Genomic DNA, 20,592 nt, shown 5'->3' with positions numbered 1-20,592 from the left:
TATCATGCCTTTTCCCAGAGAGCACTTCTTTAACACCAATGTTGCTGCTAGTGGAATCTTTAATCACTAACACTTAATAATGTTGTAGAACAAAAAAATTCTATGGCAAAGATAAAATAATCTTAATTTATTGGATATACTTTTAACAGATTTTGCTACCTATTAACTGCCAACTAAAATTAAATTACAAATTAATAAAAATGTAGGTGACAATCCTCTAAAAATGTAAATATATACAGTATGTTTTTCACATTCTAATCAAAAACCCATTATAGATTTCTTCCAAACTTCTCCTAATACAAGAAGCTTTTTAAAAATAACAAAAGTGTGTTTGTTACATCAATGCAACGCTTAGCAAGGCAAAATATCCGTTGCTGTTTACTTGTTCATACTTAGTATGAAATTTGCCCTTAAGAACGGTGTTACAGGGTGATTTGTTAGAAGCTGAGGGTTTTTGCCTTGTTTTTGTAATTTCCACATTAAGTCCTGTGATGAAATATTCAGGAGCTAGCTTTTTAAAAAATAATGCATGGTTTAAAACCTTATCCAACACCTACATCCCCAAATCAAGAGAAATCAGGACTAAGTGTGAATGAAATACATCATGATATAGAGTTAGTTTTTCATAATAAGAGAAACATTTCAATTTTAAAGTGTTCACATTTTAAAATAATAGTTTAGTTCAAGCTCTACGTGCAACACTGTCTTTGACTGCTACCCATAGCACTTCAGAAGTAAGTGTAATTGCTGACAACTAGCAAATACTAAAACTAGATTTGTTCTGTTTTAACTATGTCCATTGTCATCTTTTACTAATTTAACAGGAAGGCACTAAAAGGCTTCAGCCTGTGCAATGAAGAGGCAATAGTGTTCAATCAGACAAGTCCCATATTGAGTATCAGATACCAAAGACCCAGGACTGAAATCACTGTGTCTAGACTCTCTGGCACCTGACTTCACTTATTTACCAGTGACCAGAGGCCAACCCCTACAGCTCTCTGTATTCACATACACCTCTGCCACCCCCACCCCGCTACCCAAACATCTTTGAATGATTATGGCAGAACTTTGCATGCCTCAGGAATCTCTTCTGACTGGCTACTCCCTAACTCTGCTGTTTGAAGTGATGCTCTGGTTTCTGAACTTCAGCAGATAATGGCAGGCAGGAGCAAAGGGGGCTGTCAGAAAGGACGTTTACCAGCATTCAGCTCAAAAGAAGCGTGTAGATCAAAGAGGGGCCAAATAGGACAACTGTGGTAGAAAACATGTGGATTACTATGAAGATTCTTGCGCACTGTTCTAGGTAAAATGTTAAATAACACCATGACATCATTACCTAAACATGTACTTTGGCCATTCTATTACCAATAAATACTTTCATAAGCATCTGGATGGCATTTGCACCTATTTAAACAAAACATGCATCTTAGAGGTCTAAATAACAATGAACTGTTAATGTGTACTCTTAACTATTATTAGAATACAACCATTAACTCCTGGTTATCCCCAAGTACGCTTACCTGGAACAATTCACCCACTGAGACCATTAAGATCATACATAAAGAAAGACTTGCCCTGACCCCCAAGTTTTATAAAATAGTGTCATAATAGAGGGAAAAAATGAGAATATATTGGATAATTAGAGGCAATAAAGTACAAAAGAAGCAAAGCAACATAATATTGGGAGAGATTATGAGCCATGTTGACTTTATAACATCTACTCTGAATGTTAAATATTTTACAAAAGTGAACTCTAATTATAGGCTTATGTTAGAGCATCTCACAGTCTATTTCCACCAAAGTCCAGCTCTTTAAGAATGAGAAATCAATAGAATCATTTTTCCCCCAAAAGACCATGATCATGCACTAGATACAACCTCTTAAGGTTAATCTAATTTATGAAATGCTATTCCATGAGCCCAATGTTAACACATTGTTTATTTGGACTAATAAAATTCTGATGAAATTTTCAAAAGTATAGGTTTATCCTATAAAACACATATAAGAAAGGGAGTATTTAAACTGGACTCTGAGTGGTTCCAAAATAATGAGAAGCATTTACAAATGGCACCTTATTTTTGTACAGTGTTTCAGTTTATAAAGTTCCTTTACATATGTATCTAATGGAATTAAAGAATATGACCGTATCCCACATTTTTTTTGATCACTGAAATGAATATGAATGACAATGGAACCACTGCTTTCTTACTTTCAAAGTTACTTTAGGCTTCTCATTTGAAAAATTCATTTGTAATACTTGACAATATTTACTAAACAAAAATTAATGTGCATAATTTCAAAGTGAACAGAGTATTACATTAATATTCCAAACTTCAGATATAGTTTTATTTAACAAGTAGGTTAATCAGTTGCTAGCACAAATGAGTTTAAAGCTTTGTTAGTATTATAAACATTACTTCAAGGAGTCAATATTCTGAGAGGAGTATCGTTTTAATTCCTGAAGGAAGCTCGGAAATTTCAATGTAATCCCAAATTTGCTTTCCATGATTCTTTTATTTTACAGTGTATTTTTACAATTGGTACTGGGTGGCAATCAAACCATGTCAACTTTTCCCCAAATATGCCAAAGTTGAGCCTTACAAAGTACAAGTTATAGGCTGGATAGCACTTTAGGAACAAACATACTATTCTAGAGTACCATTTGGTTTCTCAAAATATGGCCTCATACTAAAAAGTTTCAGGATGTTTACAACATAATTTGATAACATACCCTCACTATTCTTACCAGGGTTGAGCTTTAAAAACAAAATATAATAAACTAAAACCCCAAAACATTGACCATTGAATGAATTTTGAAAGATTTTGTTCATGAAGTACAGACCACAAATGTTCTGAAAACCCCACTGCAGAAATGTTTGATGTTAGAAAATTATCTGGCAAGGAAACATGCATGAATGTTGTCCTTGAAAAGGTACGGGAGAATCTTCTACAAAGTCTTCAACTGCAATAATAATAATGTTTCAAAGGTAACTTAAACAGGCTTTTATTTCTGATTATTTATTGAAAATAAAGTTTCACATTTTATGTTTGAGATTGTAAATTCTAGGGTAGAGGGAAGGGTAACTCCAAATTAAATATTTAACAAAAAAAAGTTTTCCATCTCTTTTTAGTGTACATTTATTTCTCTTTTATTTAATGTTATTCTCTTTAATCTAGATAAAAACAGTCAATCTAGACAAAAATATTATTCTTTTATCACTGCTTTCCAATTCATATCCTGTAGTCAATGAAGTTCTGACATTAAATGGGATTGGAAAAGGAACACCCTTTGAAACTGTGAAGCAAAACCCCTTGGAACATATGAAGTGAGACTGTAGTAAATCACCTGTAATCTCCCTTTGACATGGCTACTCTTTTATTGACAACTTGTTTGACAAAGAGTTTGATTACACTTTGTATCGGCTGTAGTCTGACATGTGTTATCTCTATAAGAAGCCTTGCCTTGTTAGATAAAATATGCTGCATATTTGAAGGATGTCTACTTTCTGTAAACAAGCATAATTAGTTTTTCCCCTGGTATAAAAGCCTAAGAAATTATCCTTGAGAGTTTATCAGTTTTTTAATTGCGTGTAGATAAAGTATTAAAATTCTGGAACAGCAAATTCAATTTTTAGAACCGTGTTATTAATTTGGGAGGAATAGAAGGATTAATAAGAATTAATAAAAAGAAAAACTATGGCCTGTTTTTTACTACATAATAATTATTACTACTATTATTAGTAATAATTAATTATAGTAGTAATAAATATTAATTAGTAATAAATATTAGTAATTAATATTAATTATTACTATTAATCCTAAAATAATATACATTTAATAACTTATATTAGGCTAATAAGGAATTATGTAGTAGGAGTCTTAAGAGGATTACTTTAATAAGTATGACTTACTATACATATTCTTCTAAAGTGTCTTTTAAAAGTGTTATTTTTATTGTATATTATACATCCTGCGATTTTGCTTTTTCTATTTTAGAAAGCCATATTATAAAAATAATATTAAAAATCAGCCTAACTAGTGTTCCAATCATCAGATATTATTCAAATTAGTAGAGCTCAGTTTAATGAAGATTAATGGCACAATAGTGATTCCATGAATGTAAATTCCCTAAGAGTAAAATTACACATGTATATCCCTGGTGGCGCAGTGGACACGGGTTTGTGCCCCGGTCCGGGAGGATCCCACATGCCGCGGAGCGGCTGGGCCCGTGAGCCATGGCCACTGAGCCTGCGCATCTGGAGCCTGTGCTCCGCAACGGGAGAGGCCACAACAGTGAGAGGCCCGCGTACCGCAAAAAAAAAAAAAAAAATTACACATGTATAGAATCTCCACCATTATAGTCTATGAAAAAAAATCACTAAACTCCTTCAAGACAAATAAACCGAACATATGAAATGTATCAAGCAACTGAGTTATGGCAAAAATCTTTCTTGAGAGCAGTGCTATAAAAATAAAAGTTTTTGTTTTTTTTTTTTGCAGTACGCGGGCCCCTCACCGTTGTGGCCTCTCCCATTGCGGAGCACAAGCTCCAGATGCGCAGGCCCAGCGGCCATGGCTCACGGGCCTAGCCGCTCCGCGGCATGTGGGATCCTCCCGGACCGGGGCACAAACCCGTGTCCCCTACATCGGCAGGCGGACTCTCAACCACTGCGCCACCAGGGAAGCCCAAATAAAAGTATTTTGATGAAGCATTTTCCCATCAGAGAACGCAAAGCAATTAAAACCGTCAACCACAAACAAAATTAAAGGGCAAATGACAAAGTTGGGAAATGTCTGTAATATGACCAGGAGTTAAAATAGTTACTACATATAGAGATATTATCTATTAATCCTAAAATATTGACATGCCAATGGAAAAATTATCAAGGGACATGAATGATTTATAACATAATATCAACAATAAGCATGTGAAAAATGTTCAACCTCACCAATATCCACAGAAATGCAAATAAAAAGAAATAGAGACACTCCATTTTTAGAGAAATGATAGCATCCAGTGCTGTTCAAAGTGAAGTGACAGTTGGAAAAAAATCAACTCATGTCTTCTTAGAAGGTAATTTGGCCATATTGTGTCAAATACACAAAATACCTTTTGACCTAGTAATTCTACTTTTAGGAATTTAAACTAAAGAAAAAATCAAGATGTGGTTAAGCTTTTACATACTATGATATTTATTCCACATTATTTAATTTGTTTACATACTTTTACTTACATCAGTTTTTATGTGATAAACTGGAAAAAAACCTAAATATACAATTTAACAATATTTAAATTATGGTACACTTATGCAATAAAATAGTATACAACTATTATGAATAATTTATGAAGAATGTTCAGTGACATGGGAGGGTACTTAACGATATATTAAGATAAAAAAGCAATATATAATTACATATGGCATATAATCCCAAAACAGTATTTTTTTAACTATGTAGAAGAAAATGTACCAAAATTTTAAATGGTTATCTCTGGGTTTGGGATAACAGAAAGTTACTTTCATTTTTATAATGTTCTGTACTTTCCAGATTGTATATAACAAATTTATATTATTTTTAAGAGGGGACTTTTAAAGAAAAAAACCTATCTGGCAAATCAAGGGAAGAAAGTAAAAAACATATGTTTTGAATGCCTTTTTAAAAAAACACTTAAAGCACTTACTTGTGGTATACAGTCAGTGTATGCAAACATTGATTTAAAGCGGTCATCCATGCTTATGTGGTAAAGAACACACATTGCTATTTGTTTGTAGTTTTCATTGCCTGGAAATAAGAAATCATGGATATGGTGAGATTTTATATTATGCCATGCATGGGAATGACCACAAAGAAATTAATTTTTTTTGTATAACACACTCAAATTAATGCATTACAACTTTTAAGCTACTGAATCAAAAAAAATCACTATATAACCCTAACTTAGAAATTTTTTTTTTTGTGGTATGCAGGCCTCTCACTGTTGTTGCCTCTCCTGTTGCAGAGCACAGGCTCCGGACGTGCAGGCTCAGCGGCCATGGCTCACGGCCCAGCCGCTTCACGGCATGTGGGATCTTCCCGGACCAGGGCACGAACCCGTGTCCCCTGCATCAGCAGGCGGACTTTTAACCACTGCGCCACCAGGGAAGCCGTAGAAAATATTTTGAGCTCCCTATTTCAATTCCAAAGTTTGGAGCACACTATCTATGAAATATCACTAAGTTCCAAGAGATTATGTGTATTTTACAAGGTATACTTTTGAAAAAATTAACCACAAACCTAAGAATTAATTGTTCCCAGTAGCCCACTAAAATGTAGATTTGGCCACTGGCCTCCCCATCCTTACTGTTTTATCAAAATATGTGATAAACACATTTCATTGACAGTGATAATGTATAAGAAATAGTAAATGAAAAGTATATTTAATTTTTATGAATCAGAAACTGGAAAAATAACAAATAATAAACGAAGTAGAATAGTATTTGCTACATTAAAAAAAAACACATGCCCAAAAGAAGACATACAGATTGCCAAAAAACACATGAAAAGACGCTCAACATCACTAATCATTAGAGAAATGTAAATCAAAACCACAATGAGGTATCACCTCACACCAGTCAGAATGGCCTGGCCATCATCAAAAAAATCTACAAACAATAAATGCTGGAGAGGATGTGGAGAAAAGAGAACCCTCCTGCACTGTTGGTGGGAATGTAAATTGATACAACCACTATGGAAAACAATATGGAGGTTCCTTAAAAAACTAAAAATAGAACTACCATATGACCCAGCAATCTCACTACTGGGCATATACCCTGAGAAAACCATCATTCAAAAAGATACATGTACCACAATGTTCACTGCAGCACTATTTACAATAGCCAGGATGTGGAAGCAACCTAAGTGTCCATCAACAGATGAATGGATAAAGAAGATGTGGCACATATATACAATGGAGTATTACTCAGCTATAAAAAAATAATGAAATTGAGTTATTTGTAATGAGGTGGATTGACCTAGAGTCTGTCATACAGAGTGAAGTAAGTCACAAAGAGAAAAACAAATACCGTATGCTAAAGCATATATATGGAATCTAAAAAAACGGTACTGATGAGCCTAGTGGCAGGGCAGGAATAAAGACGCAGACATAGAGAACAGACTTGAGGACACAGGGGCAGGAAGGGGAAGCTGGGGCGAAGTGAGAGAGTGGCATGGACATATATACACTACCAAATGTAAAATAGATAGCTAGTGGGAAGCAGCCACATAGCACAGGGAGATCAGCTCGGTGCTTTGTGACCACCTAGAGGGGTGGGATAGGGAGGGTGGGAGGGAGGTTCAAGAGGGAGGGGATATGGGGGTATATGTATACATATAGCTGATTCACTTTGTTGTACAGCAGAAACTAACACAACATTGTAAAGCAATTATACTCCAATAAAGATGGAAAAAAAAATACATGACTATAAAATGCTAAAGGGTAGAGAGAGTAAGCATAGTCTAAGGATTGTCTCAGAACTTCTGAGGTAAGATTATTCTAGTTTCGTACACCTTGAAACTGAAAAAAGAAAAGTGAATGATATATCATAGATTTGAAAAATAAAATGGGACTTTAATATGCCATGTAGTTCTTCTACATGCTTCCAGAAAGACCATATTTTAAGGATCTATTTATGATCTCAAAGTCAGTGACAAAACTTGAGCTAGAAAAGTTTGGCTAAAAGGTTTTATCCAAAAAACAATATTATTTTTAAAAAGTTTGGGCTATGAGAAATCCTTGGAGATATTTGGAGTTTTAAAACAAAATCAAGGATATACATAAATTTAGTTGATAAATAACATATCAAGAAAATTTTAAATATATTGTGACATGGAGGATAAATTCAGCACCTTTATTCTTGTGTCTACCATAGTATAAAATTACTAAAATACTTTGTGTTTTTTAAAAATACTATTTTATATTCTTATTGAATTTTTCAGATATTAGGTTATCTCTTTATGAGGTGGTGAGAAATTCTTAGGGGACATACCTTGGTATTCTTATAGGCTTAGTATAGCATATGGAAGTTTCTCAATAAATACCTGCTGATTGATTCTATTTTTAATATCTAAAAAGCCTGGTGACTATAGTTAACATACTGTATGTACATTTGAAAGTTGCTAAGAGAGTAAATCTTAAAAGTTCTTACAACCAGAAAAAAAGTAATTATGTGAGGTGATGGATGTGGTAACTAATCTTGAAGTGGTAACTTTTATAGTTAACTACCCTTATATCTAACCTTATATATTTTGCAATATATATATATATCAAGTCATCACCTTAAACTTACATACTGTTATATGTCAGTTAGATCTCAATAAAGCTGGAAAAAAAAACAATGTTATGTTTAAAAAATCAGAGGCTAAAACTGAAAAAATAAGCATGTTTAGTCAAAGACAGAAATTACTAGTTCTACAAGATTTTCAGATTTGACACAAAAGTGTTTTAAGTTTCCAGATGTTTTTTAAAAACATATAGTGACCCTCTCTCTAGCCTGTTGCTTTCCTGGAGCTTATATGTTAAAAAAAAAATTTCATATGGTAAGGAAGAAAAATGTGAGTCTTCAGAATAATCTGTCAAATAAATTTTATCATCCTTATGTTTCAGATGAGGAACTTAACACTTGGAGAAAAATAAATACTTCCTACACAGCCTTGTAAGTGGGTGAGCAGGGCTTTAAACAAAGGTTTCTCTGACTCCAGAATTTTCACCAGAGGTATATTACAGTATCTCTCAAACATTTTTATATCCTAAGGTAAAACGGTCTTTCAAGTAAGATGATAGTATCAGGTATAAAAGACTGAGATACACTGACATATGATAGAATAAAACACATTTTAAAAACAGAATTTTTAAAAATCAAGACTTTTGCATCTTTTTAAATTGTTTGGCTAAAGCCTATTTCCTATGGCTTTCAGTATCAATGTAAAAATGACTTCTTGGCATAAAACAAAAACAATAAAATCTAGCATATGTTCATCAGATGAATACATACTAGTAAACATTTTCATCTTAACTAAAAATCTATGAATTCACTAACTTAACCACTTGGAATAAAACATATGCAGGAACTACATCTGGAGGAAAACGTAATGCAAAAACTGAAATTACTCCAAAAAAGAGAAAAGTAGAGACTAACTGGGTGTTCCCAACCCCAGTATTTTGCTCTTGGGATCAGAGCAATCTAAATAGAAAAGACTCATAGATTTTAATAAATCACATTTTTACACCGCTGAAGGCATTCATTTATACTTATTCTAGTATAAAACACACTTGCCATAGGAAAACAAATCTTTGCATCAGTTTGCATGATACATAGATTAAAAATGAAAAATTCCAATTTTATTCTCCAGAGACGAAAGTATCCCTTAGGGGTTTGGTCAGATTATACTTCACAGTATTTTCCTCCAGGGACTGAGGTATTTTAATATCTTTTCAAGTAAGTTCCTACAGCAAACTCATATTCCAAAGGCACAGTCTCTTTCCCTGCTATTACAGTTTCTTTCTATAGGTTTTTCAGCTGTGGGTAGGTTCTAGTCCTACTTAATTTTTTCAAAATATTATTTGAAAATATTTTCTCTATGTAATGGATTCACTGAAAAGTAGGATTCCAAGTCACACAACTTACTAAATAAATGGTAGAAGAAACATAGAAATCAATATCCAATATAAAAGATTTTTTAACATCAAAGTAAATAATCAGACTTTAAAATTCAGTGTGGAACTAAGAATGAAAAAGGACACTATTCTATGTTTGAGGATTGTCTGTCTACTGCTGGTTATCAATGAAAGGATTCTAAAATGCAATGTTCTAAAGTGGTACATCAATTTATTTAAGGTGAGAGGAAAGAAAGATTCACCTTTAAGAGATCTGTACCCCATAAAGAGAACAACAAGGAAGGTCCTTCTAGAGCAAATTACATACACATATATATATGATTATATATCTATATCACTTCCAAAGGATAACTCAGGATAAAGGATATGTGACAGAATAGAAAGTCTAGAGAAAAGTCCTAAAATTACAATAATTTTTAAAACGTAGATGAATAACATATGCAAGAAACATCTCAAATTCAACAATAATTTATATTACTTTCTTTTTCCACAGCAAAACTAAATATCTAGTTTCAAAAAGTAGGATGAGTCATTCTACTGCCAGTTCTAATTCTGCTCTTGTGTGCTTTCTCTTTCTCCTTCTCTCCCCATACTCATGGCCAAAAGTGAAAGATCCTTGCAGTACTCCCGTACCTTCCTAATTCTTTATCTGTGATCTTCTATTTAAAAACCTATGTAAAGCAACTATACTCCAATAAAAATTAATATTAAAAAAGGTGGGAGGCTGGGGGGACGGGCAGGAAGTATATGGGAAATTAATGTCCTTTCTGCTCAATTTTGCTATGAACCTTAAATTGCTCTAGAAAATAAAGTTTGATTTAAAAAAAAAGTCTCTGAACATATGCCTAATTTCCCATAATCTTTACCTAAAATGATTATCATGCCCCCAAAATGTGCTAAAACTAAAGGACTGAAGAAAACAGAAACTCAAGGATTACAAGGCTATCCCAAAAGATTCGTGGATAGCCAGTCTTTTTATAACTACAATTCTTTGAGAGAAGGGAAGAGAGAAAGAGTTAAGCAAACTGATAGTTCCTCTTGTATGTTAAGCATGTATTTTCTCATTTAACCCTTATAACAACTGAAGAGGTAGGTATTATCTTTGATCTGGATGTGAGGCAATGACATTCATTAAGGTTATGAATCCTTCAAAAGGAAACAGAGCTCGTGAATCTGAGATTCAAACCTAGGTCGGACTACAAAGCCTGTGTGTATGTACTCTCTACTAAGCCTTCCAGGAAGCAGCAGGAAGGGTGAAATAATGCCAAATAAACATAAATTATTATCATCATTCCTTAGTGGCACAGTACCGGAAGGAAATGCAGTTAAGAAGGGACTCTATGGAGAAAGAGGTGAGAAGATGGTAGAAGAGAAGAGGGGAGATGAAATGAAGAAAAACAATCAGTTATTTATCAGAGTACCTGAGCCCAGATGCAATAGGTTCCAATAGATGAAAGATCTTGACAGGGACAAACTGCATTATCCCCCAAGCAGTTTGGGGGACTAGATCTATATAGCAGTTCTGAAACTCACTCTCACTGAATTGGACAAGAACTGCTATCAAGCAGTGTTTGATTTTATGAGAAAAACAAGGTGCTAGAAGCTTAAAAGTTGAGTAGAATGGTAAACAGAGGCAGTAAAATGCTGTGGTTCAAATCTCAGGCTCTGGAGGCAGACTGCTTGGGTTCAACTTGTGGCTCTGCCACTTACTAGCATAAATGGCCTTTTGAGTGTTATTTAAATTCTCTGTGCTTCAGTTTCTTCATCTGTGAAACTGGAATAACAACTGTACCTATCTCAAAGAGTTGTTATGTGAAGATTAGGTGCAAGAATTCTGGTAAAACAATTAGTACTGAGTTTGACACACAATAAACTGAATCAATAAATGTCATTTCTTAGTATTATTATGTTGATAATAACATTTTTCTGTTTTACCAATAGAACACTATTTTCACATTCCCCTATTATATATGTTGTCTTTGTGGTTTCTATCCTCAAGATTTGACCACAGTTAGAGGTAATGTAGGTTTAAGAGGCAGCCAAGATTCCTCTGAGATGAGCTAGACAGGGTTCACAGGTATATTCTGAGCCTATGGTTGAGCCACTTGTCCCTAGTCACTTTCCTATAAAGCTCTGCTATAACCAAAGTACGGGCTTAGGAGAGTCACCGCATCCTTCAAGGCTCCACTCAGTGACCAGTATCTGATAAGGACCCTTCATCAGTCTCATAGGGTCATAAATCCCTTAATCAGAACAAAAATTGGGAAAAGAAAATAATCAAAGGATAGATTATTGTCATCAGTATGTGTTCCTCCACCACCACTACCACAAACACACTGTGAACCTCTCTTCCTTCTTTCATGCTTCCTTGTCTGTAACAGAACTTAATTTCACTCCTCGAGTGGGGAATAGTTATGGAGGCGACGGGGTACAAAAAGATTAAAGGACAGAGAGAAGTCTGAGAACACAGAAGACAAACCTCACTATTAGCTATATTACTTCATTTACCTTTAAGTTTCATGTCCCAGGCAAATAAAACGTACAGGTGTTTCCCCATTTGTTTGAGCTGAGCACAACCAAACAAAAGAAACTGGAATATGACCAGAGATATTTTTTTTTCCCTTGAGGAAAGTGTGAAAGGAGGTGATGACAGATATAAGGGACTACAATATTGTACTCAGAAGTCTATATAACCCAAGTTGCTGATACATCTTCTCGATTTTATCTGGGTAAAGGTTCCCTAGAATTCAATCAATTGATTTACAAATACCTATAAAATTGATTTTCTTCTCACTTTGTATTTATTTAGGGAATGAAAAAAGATACAATATGACACTTGGTTTTTTATTCAGAAAAAAAGATGGAAATATTTTATAAATGCTTGTTACCCATATGTTACCTTGATGATTCTAATTCATATCTTGTTTCAAATCACATATTTCCAATCTCCTCTAAAGAACTGCAATGTATGAAGGAAGATTATAGTATATAAACCACAGGTATCATATTCATTGAATAATAAATAATTATGCAAGTGATTAATTGCTTGATAAAAACACAGCCTATAACTTTACGGTATCTAGCAGATATCTGACAGCTACAGCAAAAGGACAAAATATTGTAGGAGAAAAGTGAATACTTGGAGGGGGAAGATGTCTGGAAATAACCTAAATTCATCTCTTCAAACACAGCTGCACACAGAAAGTAGAGGCTTTCTGGCAGCCAACATTTACTATTACTTAAAGACTAATTTAAAGATCACATAGCAATAAACAGAAATTAAGAGAGATTAAATGGTCCAAGTAAAATTAAAGCTTATCCTTTATTATAAGCTAATAATAGTCTTCTTCATTCATTGGATATCTAAGTTCTTAAAAAAATAAAACTCAAAAAAATAATCTTGCATATCCTAAACGAATTTGGGGCTGGGAGTTATGATTTTCCCATAAGAATTCATGATGAACCACCATAAACTCCAGCTAACCAACTATGATTTCTCCACATCATACCAATGGCAGACATTTCAAAAGGGCTCCTTTAAGACTTACAGACATCAATTATTCCCTAATGGCATCCCAAGTTAAAACAGTCTGCCAATAGTCGCTATGCTGGCATAGCACCAAAGGCTCTGTGAATTTTGAGCAGAGCAGTGAAAAGACTGAATATTTTGAGAACTAGGTCCTTAATGACTATAGGTGGCTTAGTCAGATCTGTTCAAGTAATAAGGCCACGGTGAAAATAAAATGGCCTAGTCATTATGATTCCTTTGGTATTTATGATAATAAACATGAATCACGATGAACTCACCGGCTATTAAATGCAGAGGCCATAAGTACTTCGATAGGATTTCCATAGAAACTCACTGTTAATTAGCTGGATCATTATTTGAACGCGTTACTGAATTATCTTAGCAGTTGTGCAGCCATTCCCCTCAAAACTGGTCATTTCCAGCTGAGGGCAGTTAATGCCTTAACAAACTGGTCATTAACTCCAGCAACTGATTTTGTGGGAATTATTGCACTTATACCTTCAAGATTTTTTTTTTTTCTTTTTAAAGAAATTTGCAGCTGTAGTTCAGCTGGAGCAAATGAAGGAGAAAAAAAGTCAGCTCTCTGGGCTGCTCTCACAATCGATTTTCTGCCAATTAAAGGGGAAGCACATGCTGATGGGTTTTGAATTTTAAAATGTCTTCAGTTTTTTCCATCTCTGAAGTGATTAGTAAAAACACCATTTAGCTACTAATTTTGTAAGATACTTGGGATTTTCTATTCATAGTTCAGTCAAGCAGAAATATGAGTTCTAAACACCAGAACTCAAAGCCAAATTTCCACTGCTGCAGTAGACCCAGCCCAATACTTGGTAAAAGCAGAGTGAGAACACAAATTATGGGTCACATTATTAGCCAGATTCTCATTCCCTTCTGCACTCCATGTCTTCGTTCAAAGTAGAAAACTCCCTTCGAAGTCACAAAGGGTCCATGAAAAGATAAGAGAAGTGGGGATATAAGCACCCCTATATTAGAACAGAGCAGCATTAAGGTGATAAATTACCCCTAGAAAGTCTATGTGAGTACAACATACTTCAAAAATCACAACTGCCTTTAAGTTTACTGTAGAGTTGGAGCCTTTAAAGCTCTACCACTATAGTTAAAATGCCACAGGCAAAACCACCACTTAAAAGATAATTGCAGGGCTTCCCTGCTGGCACAGTGGTTGAGATTCCGCCTGCCGATGCAGGGGACACGGGTTCGTGCCCCGGTCCGGGAAGAGCCCACATGCCGCAGAGCGGCTGGGCCCGTGAGCCATGGCCGCTGAGCCTGTGCGTCTGGAGCCTGTGCTCTGCAACGGGAAAGGCCACAAAAGTGAGAGGCCTGCGTACCGCAAAAAAAAAAAAAAAAAAAAGATAATTGCAACAATTACTGAACACATATATTGACTACACTGAAATACACTAAAAATATACTGCAGGTAGATTAGATGATCTTTTGTACACATTTCCATATCATTTTATGTTTAACTTATTAGCGCACATACTGCAGATACATAACCAGCATGACTAGACAGACAGCCTTAGTTAAAACTTGAATTTGGAAAGACCAATTTTTAAGATTGCAACTCTACTGGATAGTCGTCTCTTCTAGAATGGATTTGTTCAGTCAAATCTAACAGAGATTTGAAATGAATAGATAAAAGCCAACGGTTTTTTAACCATGAGTACGGGGGGGAAAATGTCAGAATTTATAGGTTACGATGATCAGTATGAAAACAAGCATAACAATAGTTTTGTGATACAGTGGTTCATGGATAAATGTTTCTTGTGCTAAATTATTTAATTTAAAAACTATAAGAAACTGAAATTGTAAATCTACCATTAAGCTTAATAGCTTTGTCACATTAAGATGTATTCATGAAATAAGTACTCTAAAATTCAGCACTTTTGATATATTTCACTCTCTTTTAGTATGTACAACTGTACATTTCGCCATGTAGTTTATTTTTAAAATATTTTCAACATGCTTCAATTATTTTATTACCTTGTCTGTAGTGTTCTTTTATCCAGAGCATAAAAGAACACTACAGACATGTAGCATGTTGTTTATCTACAACAACTTATTTATAATACACCTTACAAAATATGCATACTTGTAGTACAAAAGATATGGGCCAAAATAAAGCCCTTAACAATGGCTGCTTTCTAGCCTACAGGTCCACATCATTGACTTAATGTGCTTTGGTCAGCTTTTACCACCTAGAAATGGAGAGACCCCAGGCAATATTCACACACAGAGTATTGGAACCAGCTGGTGATAGAAGAATCCGAAGAAAAAAGGCTTCTTGATTTAATTGGGAAAACAGGAGGAAGCATAAATTTTACTGCCATTAATAACTTCAAGCAATCTTGATATGACTCTACTTCACCCTGACGGCCAGACATGTGCTTTCTGTTAAAGTGTTTGCCACATCTGACCCCTATTGTTTGCTCACTTGATCAGGTAAGAAAATGTAGGTTTATTTATAGGATAAATGAGGCCTATTAAAATGAGAAACAGTGCAGTAGTCTATGACGAGCTGCGTACTGAAATAGATGTGTGAAATTCCATAACAGTTTTGTAATCAACAGGCCAAATGAAGTTATAAAAAAAAATCTACTTTAAGTTTCTTAAAGAAATCATCATAAACGCAACTTAGTTTTTTAAAAATGGAAAATACCTCCTAACTGGAAAATATTTTGACCATTTCCAGTTTTTAATAAGTCAGAAAAGGTCATTTATAAAACATTATTCTCTTTAAAAAATAAAGACAAGCTTTATGTCTTCATTTTATGATACTTTAAAAATTATAAATTAAGTCATTAATATATAATGAAAAAAGTAAATTTAACATTATGGGGGAATTTCAAAGGTGTTCAGAACTTAACTTTTTCAATTTTCTTTTAAGGACATATGACAGAATGGTCACAGAAAATAACCCTTAATTTTTAAGTGATCAAAGTTTAGAGTCTAACAGTATCTACTCTGGCAATATCCAACAATAAGGGAAATCAGACTTGTCTTAACCGGAAGAAATCAAACATTTATCACTTAACTCTTGACCTGGTCTGACTCCCTACATGTTGATAAAATCTTTCTACAGCCTTGGAAAATGCCCTGAAACCCAGATTACCTAATGTAATCTAGATCAAGATGAATCAGGTGCCATTCTTACTCTCAAAACCATTCTGGGTCTACTCACAGAATGTAGAAAAATTTATATCCATGTCGAGCACCTTAGAAACTCTAATTTACCTTCCATTGAAGAGAATATGGTCTAACATTTGGATCCATTTTGAAATGATTCATGTGGAATTATGAAACAGGCACGACAATGTGCTATTGAATCTAGGAATCCTAATATTTCTGCCATAACCAATAAAATTAGTTTCATCAAATTAGCATAGATTCACAACTCTCAAATGTAAAGGAATCAAAATTTACACAGATAGGGAAGAAAAGAAATGAGATGACAGCTAAAGGTAAAAGAGTGAAGAGTCAAGAAGAATATTAAGATGGATGAAATAATAGTATATTTGTATGTCAATAGGAATGATCTCATAGAGAGGGAAAAATTAATGATGTGGAACAGAGAGGAGAACTGCTGGAGCAAGAATCTTGAGTAGCTGAGAGAATGAAATAGGGAGGGAGCATGGCTTATGGTAAGAGTAGAAGCAAAGTATAGACACAGATGTAGGCAGGAGGGTAACTGTGGCAAGAGAAACTCATGGAAGTTCTTTCTGACTGCTTCTATTTTCTCAGTGAAACAGGAAGCAAAACAAGGTAATGAGATGAGGATGAGGATAAGGTGTTGGATTTAGAAGAAGGTAGAGAAATGAAATTCTCACCTAAAAGAGTGACTAGACAAAGAAAATGTAGTATGACTGCTGGGCAGCATTAAAGGTCTAGTACTGATTATCCAGAATTTTCTGTATGTTTCTGTCCCTCTGTGCTCAGGGTCTTCCACCTCCATTTTCCTACACCATGACATCCATCCCCCAACTCCCTTCACGAAGCACCAAAGAAATTGTTACTAATATGTGAGTGGTCCAAAGGGCAAGGAAAGAAATATAACTAAATGTCTAAGTATAAGAGAAAATAAGGATTATCCTATGGAAACGGGAGTGTTTGGGTCTTGCCTAGAAATCCAAATATAAAATTAAGAAAATATATTTGGGGAAAACCAAACATGCCTTCTAGCTACATTTAACCTGCTAGTTTGAGACTCCTGATGTATTGTTACTGCCAGAAGTGTTTGCATTTAATGGGAATTAAAAGCTTTAAAAGAATGCTCTAGTTCATTGGTTTTCAAAATGTGGTTTGAGGACCCCGAAAGGGGATCCACAAAGTCACACCATTTTTATAACAATCATAATATATTATTTTTTTACTCTCATTATTTCATAAGAGGCTACATGACATAATATATGTGGCATATATGACATACGATTTCACAGCATATTGTTGAGGGAGATATGAGAGCCAGCTGTTGTCTATTAAGTCTGACTATAAAGAGATTTGCAGAAGTAAAATTATGTCCACTCCTCTCAGTATTTTTTGTTTTGTTTTAGAAAAGAGTTATTTTTCATAAAAATATTTATGTTAACATGTAGCAGGTTATTTTAAAATAAATATGTAACACTTTTTCAATTTTATTTTTGAATACAATAAATATCCATAAATATAACTCTGCATAAACAAAAAATCTCTGGGGGTCCTCAGTTATTGTGGAGAGTATTAAAATGTCCCAAGACCAAAAGTTTGAAAACTGATGCACTAATCATTGAATTACAACAATCACCTAATAAACAGGGAACTTATAAAACAGCAGAGAAAGTGTGGAAAGTGGTGATTGTCTATAATTTACAGGTAGCTACCTAATCTGCCTAACCATTAGGTTGTGGTGCCTATTCTATTTTTGTTTTAACAAATCCAAAAATTCACGTTTATAGGATAAGACCTGTATATTTTGTAAGGTTTATTCCCGTGAGTTTAAATTCCTTTGAAAATCAAGTTAAAAACTGAAAGGCTGACATGAAAACTCAGACATCACTCAATTTAAAATACGTATCAATGTCATCCACAAAGGGGGAAGAAAAACTGTCATTTAACTCAAAATTGTCCCAAAGAGTTCATCAGTGAAATTTGGCAGTTTTTTAATAAAATTATTAAGTATGGACCCTGTAATACACTGTCTCTGTGATGTTTAAGCTTTATGCACAATGCGATGTCATGCTGAACTAGGATCTTCCAAAGAATACATTTCAGTTGTATTTTTATGCTTGCTTCTGTGCTAACATCATTCCCAAGCACATTAAACAATACTCAGGCTATGAAACATCCAAGCCAAAGCAACTGAGAGGCAAATAAGAAAAACATTATTTGCCTGGTTGCATCTGACAGAAAGCTAAGAAAATTTAGTTTTTCAAGTTACTTTTGAAACACTGTCAGTGCATTCTCCAGGGAACTGAAGAATACACTACGACAAGGAATTTCCTTGCCATCTCCCAACCCAGGATATTCTGACATAAGGAAGCACTCTTGAGACATATCAATGTCAAACGGTTTAAGGACTTATGACAAGGGAATATTTTTTTTAATGATCTGATTCCTAGATGAGCCAAAAAATCTTTGAACACTTTAAAAAGTTAACTCAATATCATAAAAAACCTGAACAACTGTCTAACAATTACATAAGTAAAGCCAAACTTCGTAGGTCCAATTCAATTTGCAAATAATCACAATTGATGAAACCATTGGCTATGATAGGTCTCCCAGATGGTAACATAAAGTTACTAAGCATAAGAAACGATGTCACGTACAGGGATTAATAGTACTGAAAAGATTATAGATTTATACTGAACTAAGCAGAGATAAGTTTAAGATCTTTATGAAATCTTAGGAAAATAAAATATCAAAAAATGAAATAAGAAATGAATAATTTTGGTGGTATTTAGGAAAATAAAAACAAAGGAATTTAGATATAAGATTTTATAACCTTTAGATATAAGGTTTTCCAAGGACCCAAGTAAAAATTTTGAAATATTTGGGGAAATAATGCCTTCTTTCTCTATGCCTAGGAAAAGATCAAAACTATTCAAGCAAATTAATTTCAGGATAAGTTGAGAAAGAACATTTTAAATGATGATTTCTAAAATTCCTTATTAATCCCTTTATGTGTTCCTGATGTCAAAGGAAAAAGCTAAATTCAAAATTTCTAAATGAAATACTCATATGATAAAACAATATCAATATAATTTTTAGTTCTGTTGAACTACAATATTTGGTTCTGTTCAGAGCCTCACATGGCAAAAGAGCTGAGCTATAACATAACTTCTTTACCTTTAATAATTATTCAAATCACAAAACCTTCCTCAAGTACATATTTTTTTTCCAGTTATTTGGCAATTCTCACAACAGCAGGGGTCGCAATGTACTAGTTAAATGTTTCAGGACACAAGGGAAGGGGATTAAATGTTCATATAGCACAGCTTTATTAGAGCCTGAAATATTCATGATTCATTATACTCTAGTTAAAATAATTTATTATTAAGTATAAAAAGATTTTTCAGTTATGGGGTCCCCAAATAATAATAAAGAAAACCTACGTAATATCTGATAGCATTTCCAGTTGAAACAGCATCCCTTAAAAATCACTTCTGAAAAGTTCTACCAGATGTATAGCTCTACAAAAGTGCTTCTACATTTTTTGCATCTTTTAAAAATTGATTTCTATATATAAATGGGTAATTTTAAATTCAGACAGTCATTTGTCAACGTGAACATATAATGAACAAAGAATTTTTATCTAATGAAAAAAGCAAACTGACCAGTCATATTATAAACTATATGCTCTTTAATTCCTTCTCCATAACTACAGTGAAGAGAATGTACCTCAAATTCTTTAAATATTTGATTTACAGAAGGTTTTTTTTCCCTTTCAAAAAAAATTTCAATTCCACGGAATCATTCCAAGTACTAGCCAAGGAGTAACCTAGATAATTTAGATTATCTACTGTTCAACACATTAAAAATCCAAAAGAGACAGTGATATTTCTGAAGATTTGAAGGAAAATATGTCTAATCACTTCTCCTATTTCAGTTTTCTAACTGAACATCAAATCAGAGGACATAAAATCAATGATTAAGTCATAAGTAGAATTTAAAAAGAATAGAAAAAATAGAAAATATAGTGCATTGCACATAGAAATGGCAAAATACTGCTTCATGAACGTTTAAAAAATTACATATATTAAAACAGTGTGTAATATATATCACAAAATATAGTGTATATTAATATACACACATACATACACATACATATACATCACATACACATGTGAGTACTGGGTTGCAATGTACAACATAATACTATAGTCTGGGGTAAAAGATATTTGAAAGGCACTGCTCT

At 33.8% G+C, this 20,592-nt stretch overlaps 1 protein-coding gene across 2 annotated transcripts in view; it reads right to left on the bottom strand.

The window, feature by feature from the left end:
* The window catches only part of KIFAP3 (kinesin associated protein 3), a 155,737-nt gene that overhangs the window by 67,376 nt on the left and 67,769 nt on the right, over positions 1–20,592 (bottom strand). For both annotated transcript variants that reach the window (XM_079922205.1, XM_079922204.1), the window contains exon 11: positions 5,681–5,781. In XM_079922205.1, coding sequence (XP_079778331.1) covers positions 5,681–5,781 — 101 coding nt within the window. The remainder of the gene's footprint in view (positions 1–5,680; positions 5,782–20,592) is intronic.

The sequence above is a fragment of the Stenella coeruleoalba genome (assembly GCF_951394435.1).
Source record: "Stenella coeruleoalba genome assembly, chromosome: 1".
Classification (NCBI taxonomy): Eukaryota; Metazoa; Chordata; class Mammalia; order Artiodactyla; family Delphinidae; genus Stenella; species Stenella coeruleoalba.
Note: the sequence above shows the minus strand (reverse complement) of the source record. Positions and strands in the feature narration are given on the sequence as shown.